The sequence below is a fragment of the Pteropus alecto genome, unplaced genomic scaffold (genome assembly GCF_000325575.1).
Source record: "Pteropus alecto unplaced genomic scaffold, ASM32557v1 scaffold106, whole genome shotgun sequence".
NCBI classification, from domain to species: Eukaryota; Metazoa; Chordata; class Mammalia; order Chiroptera; family Pteropodidae; genus Pteropus; species Pteropus alecto.
The window spans coordinates 16,991,145-16,997,798 of NW_006442103.1; the positions used below are offsets into that span (position 1 = coordinate 16,991,145).

At 44.7% G+C, this 6,654-nt stretch overlaps 1 protein-coding gene across 1 annotated transcript in view; it reads right to left on the minus strand.

Annotated features, from left to right (window-relative positions):
- Positions 1 to 6,654, minus strand: part of NOTCH2 (notch 2) — a 123,143-nt gene that overhangs the window by 31,532 nt on the left and 84,957 nt on the right. Inside the window, 3 exon segments of the mRNA XM_006919824.2 lie at positions 965 to 1,078; positions 2,815 to 2,960; positions 4,269 to 4,461. Of these exon segments, the coding sequence (XP_006919886.1) occupies positions 965 to 1,078; positions 2,815 to 2,960; positions 4,269 to 4,461 (453 nt within the window).

Consider the following 6,654-nt stretch of genomic DNA (forward strand, 5'->3'; position numbering starts at 1 on the left):
TATCCAGTCTTCCATGCTTTTGGCCACTCTGTCACTCTCGACCACTTAGAATCACTCCTAACAGCTACTATGAACAGCCCAACCCCCCAGGGAAGTGGGGGCCCAGCATGCTGCACACGCAGGGGACATGCAAAGGCAGCGTCCACGTTTCTGTTCCGTCCCCCCCACCCCACCGACCCCGACGAAAAAACGAGGAGGTAAACACGCCACACGAGTACAACCACCCGCAAGTCAGCGGCAGCAGCGAGGCAGAACACAAAGAAATGTCCAAGCGCATTCCTCAAACACCACCTGACGCAGCGAACACCTGCGAGTGGCACCCACGTCTTCCGCGCGTGCTCGCCATCCGGGGCAGCACCGCTCCGAAGGACGCGCAGTGGGACTGGATGCGGGAGAAGGGCGGTGGTTAAGAGCACGAGCTTCGGATCCACAGAGGCTCGGGGCAAACCCTAGACCTACCTCTCACCCGCGGGACCGCCAGCAAGCAACCTGTCTGTCTGCCTCAGCTTCCTCCTGCACACAGGGGTGGCAGGGACTTCTACTCTGGAAATACCGTGAGCGCTAGTGAAGAATCCACAGCGGATAAAGCGTCTGGCACAAAGTAAACTACCCAGTTTGGGGAGCTGCGACTGGTAAGACCACAGGGCGGGCCACGAAGGCCCTGGGCTCCTCCGAACAGTGGACAAAACCATCAGCTACACGTCAGCTCCGGCCACACATGATTAACTGAAAATTTCGAACCTGGACGTACAGAGAAGGCAAACGAGCTCCCCTAGCGCTGGCATCGAGGAAGGCCACTGATTTCTCATAGCTCCGGATCCAGCCAGCGAGGGCAGGACGGGGTGACCAGGGAGCGACTCCTAGGGCAGCGACACTGCCCCACAGAGCCCGTCTGAGACTCGGAGGTCTGGGCTGACAGGGCAGGACCGAGTGTCTGCGCTCGCCCCTCCCCCGCAGCACTCACCTGTGTACGGCAGCGCACAGTGGCAAGTGTAGCCGCTGATGTCATCAAAGCAGGTTCCTTGGTTCAGACACGGATTTGAAGCACATTCGTTAATATTCACCTGACAGTTGTAGCCTGTAGACAGAAAAGGGGAAAAACCGAAACCAGTGAAACTATCTGTAGCCTCCTCGTTACCTCGATTACTAAGTGACCCTTTCAGTAGGAAACAAGAAACACCTCAGAAACTGCATGCATTTCTTCAGGCCACTGGAACACCTGTGCATTCACTTCCGTGACGAGTCCCTGACACACATAAAGTCTGTCGGTAAAGGACAGTGTCTAATTGGTCAAAAAGATGAACAGAAGAACAATATGTTCTAATAGCCTGAAAGACTAATGCATCTCCAAATACGGCACAAGTAATTTCTCAATAATGGGCCAAGATGTTCGTTAAGGATAAAAATCTGCTGCTCTATGTAAATATAAGCTCCTTCTATACAAAGCATCTGGCCAGGGCTTAAAAAAGGGGTATGAGTTATCAAGGGACATTTTGCGTTCGTTAGTCCAAGCCCCGGAGCTACGCGCCCTCTTTCAGAAGCAGAGCCTCGGCCGCTGACGTGCCAGCACGTCCTGAAACCACCAAGGGCTTTCCCCTGATCCGGGACATGGAATTAGCCCCACTATGCGAAAGAGGAAACTGAAAAGCCATTAATGGGGCTAGGACGGTACCCGAATATCACACAGCCCTGCACCTTCCGTGGGGCCTGAGCTTTACGACAGAGGGACGAGGGCCCCGGGAAGACCAGGGCCCGGGAGAATGCAGGTCTGGCTGCCCGACGGCCACGTGACCACGATCGAACGTTCCGATTTTTGTTTTGTGTGTTGATCAGCGAGTCTCAATGAGAATAAGAAATACAAGTTCTTCTCAATCTCTCAGTTTCACTGCAGATGTAATATATTGGTAAATGAGTAACGAAAATACAGTTTCGGAAATTTTTCAAGTAATCGAATAAAGTGACTCTGAAACACACTGATGATTCACAGTCGCCTGGCCCGATTTTTGAGTGGAGAAATCAATGACTAAGTGAACGGAGGAGTGAAAATGTAAATGATTTACCCACAGAGTTCTCTCTCGTGAGTTTCCAAGAGAAAATCGATGGTCGAAGTACAACCGTGATAACTCAAAAAATGATTTTTCACAAAACCCACCACTGCATTTTTTCCAGAAGGCCACAGGTGACTGTATGTCTAAGAACACCTGACTGTGTGTGAGAATTTGTTGGGAGGGTTTTGAACACATGGATTCCTCCAGGATATCAATGCTATCAAAATGACAGTGAGACAATATTTCCATTCTACTACCCATATCTTTTGAATTATCATAAAACCAAGCTTGTGCCAAGCAGCTTACGATGAGAACGCCTGTCCCAAGTCGGACACGTGAAGTCCTAGCTGCTCACCTTAAATACTACTGTGTCAATAGCTCGCCTCTCTGCTAGGCTGAAAGTAGAATCTATATCTGCTAGGTTTTCATTCCCCAAGTGCCTTATAAATATTAGGCGCTCGAAGTGTGTTTGCTATGTGGATAAATGGGAAGAAAAGGGGAAAGAGCCGTCGAGCAGTGTGCAACAAGAACGGAGAAGGGAGGTGGAAACACGCGTCCGTCCTCACCTTTAAAGCCCGCCTTGCACGCACACCTGTACCCGTTCACCAGATTGTCGCAAGTGCCTCCATTCTGGCATGGGTTCGAAAGACATTCATTTCTGTCCACTTCACAGTTGATGCCAACCCAGCCTGCATCACAGAGAGAGCTGTCAAGCAGTGTGCAACAAGAACGGAGAAGGGAGGTGGAAACACGCGTCCGTCCTCACCTTTAAAGCCCGCCTTGCACGCACACCTGTACCCGTTCACCAGATTGTCGCAAGTGCCTCCATTCTGGCATGGGTTCGAAAGACATTCATTTCTGTCCACTTCACAGTTGATGCCAACCCAGCCTGCATCACAGAGGCATTTGTATCTGAAAGACAAAATTATTTCCGACGGGGGATGAATGCACGATTGGGTCAGCGCTGACACACGGGACTTGGTGAAGAAACGGGAGACAGAAACGCATGGGCAAATGGGTCTCATTTCTACTCTTCTAGGGACGGACGTGTGCATCGCCGTGGACACGGGGTGAATCACGGCCCGTCTGGAGTGTCTGGTAGTCTGACCTTCTGGGGGCTTCCCTGGTTCACAAAGATGCTAGAGAAATTAATTAATTAAAGCGAGCTTTCATATGTAAAGAGTGGCTGGTACGCTACAGCGGGCCAATCTGAAAGACACATTAACATGGATAAAAATCTGTGTAGCTTCTTTTCTTACATATAAAACTAAAGTAAAGCAAACCTTAGGATCAATTATTTCTGATGCAAAATAGACGACCAGGAAGCAGGTTAGTATCGGAGACTCTAAGCTACTGTGAAGATCTGACTTTCTGATATGCTTTGTTCTGACCTGAAATCCTGCCCCAGAAAGCAGCTAGGACTGAGCAAGAAGGAAACAATGAAGGTATTTGAAATATATGTACATTAGCACCTAGAATGTAGTATCAGGAGAGAGCCTCCTTTTCTGGAGAGCCTTCAGAAAGACGTGGAAAGGTTGGGATGCTTTGAAGGCTAACATACTCTGAAACAAATCCTGAGGTAATTCTCTTGGAAATAACTTGATTTCCCATTTGCCTTTTAATACACTGTTCGTTCTTTCACCTGTTGTTAAGAATGGCAAATGGCAATGCCCAGAGCCCCATCAAGAGTAGAAGACTATCTCATGGAACTTAACGTCACACTCTGTGACTCTAGAACATGACCTACCAATGCAACATAGAACGCTACGGGGCTTGCAAACTGCGGATGTGTGATCAGGGCCACGTCTAAGGTTAGCTGAGACCAACTCTACTTCTGTGGCACAGACTGGTATTCTAATACAACAGAGTTGAGCTTCTTTTAAGCAGGGGGGAAAACATCAGAGAGAATCATCCCTTGGAACTCAATTTTTCAATAAGAATTAAAAGCACAATTGCCAAAGACTCATGAAACCGCCCCGGATTCCTCCCATGTGCTGAGGAAGTCCACCTGAGGGAAACGTGCCTCCTTATTGCCCACCTGCTCAGTCACGAAAGGCAGGGAAGAAGGGACGATGTGGAAGACTATGATGCAGGCTACCAAACCCTTCGGCCAAGTCTTAGCTCAGGTCCCTGACTGACTTCTACAGGGTGTGGCCAGGGCTTAAACCCAACGCACTTGACGAGTTCAATGAGAAGCTATTAATACATGGCGGTACTCACCCACTGAGGCCCCCAGTACAGTTCCCGTGGATGCAGGGATTGCTCAGGCACTCGTTCACCTGTGAGTAGCAGCTGGGGTGATGGGGCCCCTCAGGGCATATACAGCGGAAACCATTCACGTCATTGATGCACGTTGCACCCTTGCGACAGGGATTGGAGGCACACTCATCAATGTCAATGTTACATCTCTGCCCTGTAGAGAAGGGGGACAGTTTTTGTCAAGTCCACAATGCCCAATATGTATCAGAACTGTGAGACATACTGTGTTGATACCTTCATCTGCATTGGCTTAACGATGCCTTGGGCACTGAACGTCAAGATTTAAGGAATAAGACACCCCAAAGCTCTTAGCGCCATGAGAGGAAGGGGCAAACAGCATTGTCTTTTGATAATGAAGCAAAGTTAACAAAATGCTGAAACGGTGTTATACTGTTTTGATACATTTCTTCTTTACTCCATCTTAGAAACGGGTACACTTCATAAGCATTTAGAAAGAGAACAGCAAAGGTTACCAAAGTTGGCTGCTCCTCCTGATGCTGCTCTGAATACTCTCCGAGAAGCTTATCCTTCCCAGACAAGAAAGAGCTAAAGGAGTTCATCACTACCAAATCAATATTAAAAGAAATGTTAAAGGGATTTTTATAAGAAGGAAAAAAAAGTCATAAATATAAATATGAATGGCAATAACTACATACTTATCAATAATCATTTTAAATGTAAATGGATTAAATGCTCTAATCAAAAGACAGGGTAGTTGAATGGATAAGGAAACAAGACCTATTTATATGCTGTTTAAAAGAGAGCCACTTCAGATCAAAAGACACACAAATTGAAAGTAAAGGAATGGAAAAAAATGTTTCATGTAACTAGAAACAAACAAAAGAGCTGGGCTAGCAATACTTTTATCAGACAAAACGGAGTTTAAAACAAAGGCTACAACAAAAGACAAAGAAGGACATTTCATAATGATAAAGGGATCAATTCAAAAGAGGATATAACCCTTGTAAATGTTTATGCACCCAACACAGGAACGCCTTGATGGACATGAAGGACGAGCCTGACAGTACTACAGTAACACAGAAATTGTGGAGGACTTTAACATCTCATCGACATCAATGGATAAATCATCAGACAGAAAATCAACAAAGAAACAGTGGCCTTAAATGACACACTATACCAGGTGGATTTAATTGATATTTTTAAAGCATTTCACCTCAGAGCAGCAGAATATACATTCTTTTCAAGCGCACATGGAACATTTTTCAGAACAGACCACGTTAGGCCACAAAACAAGTCTCAATAAATTTAAAAAGACTGACAGCATATCAGCCAATCACAATGGTTTGAAACTAGAAATCAATTACAAGAAGAGAACTGAAAAACACAAACATGTGAAGGCTAAAAAACATGGTATTAAGCAATGAATGGTTAACAACAAAATCAGGGAAGAAATCAAAAGATACTTTGAGACAAATGAAAATGAAAACATAATGACCCCTCCCCCCCAAATAACCTAAGGGACACAGCCAAAGTGGTTCTAAGAGGGAAATTCATGGCAATACAGGCCTATCTCAAGGAACAAGAAAAATCTCAAATACTCTAACCCTACACATAAAGGAACTGTAAAAAAGAATAACAAACAAAGCCTAAAGCGAGTAGAAGGAAATATGGATCACAGCAGAAATAAACAAAATAGAATCTAAAAAAATACAAACGATCAATAAAACCAAGAGCTGGTTCTTTAAAAAGATAAACAAAATTGATAACTCTTTAACTAGACTCATCAAGAAAAAAAAGAGGACCCAGATAAATATAAAGGATCATAAGAAAATACTACAAACAACCATATGCCAACAAATTGGACAATCTAGAAAAAATGGGTATATTCCTAGAAACATACAATCTTCCAAGACTGAGTCAAGAAGAAAAGGAAAATCTAAACAGACTAATAACTACTAACAAAATCAAATCAGTAATCAAAAAACTCCCAACAAACAAAAGTCCTGGACTGGATGACTTCACAGATGAACTTTACCAAAACGACCATATGCCAACAAATTGGACAATCTAGAAGAAATGAGTATATTCCTAGAAACATACAATCTTCCAAGACTGAGTCAAGAAGAAAAGGAAAATCTAAACAGACTAATAACTACTAACAAAATCAAATCAGTAATCAAAAAACTCCCAACAAACAAAAGTCCTGGACTGGATGGCTTCACAGATGAACTTTACCAAACATTCAAAGAAGCAATAACACCTATCCTTCTCAAAGTATTCCAAAAAATACAAGAGAAGAGAAGGCTCCTAAGTTCATGTTATAAGGCCAGCAAACCCTAATTCCAAAACCAGGCAAAGACTTACAAAAAAAGAAAATTATAGTTTG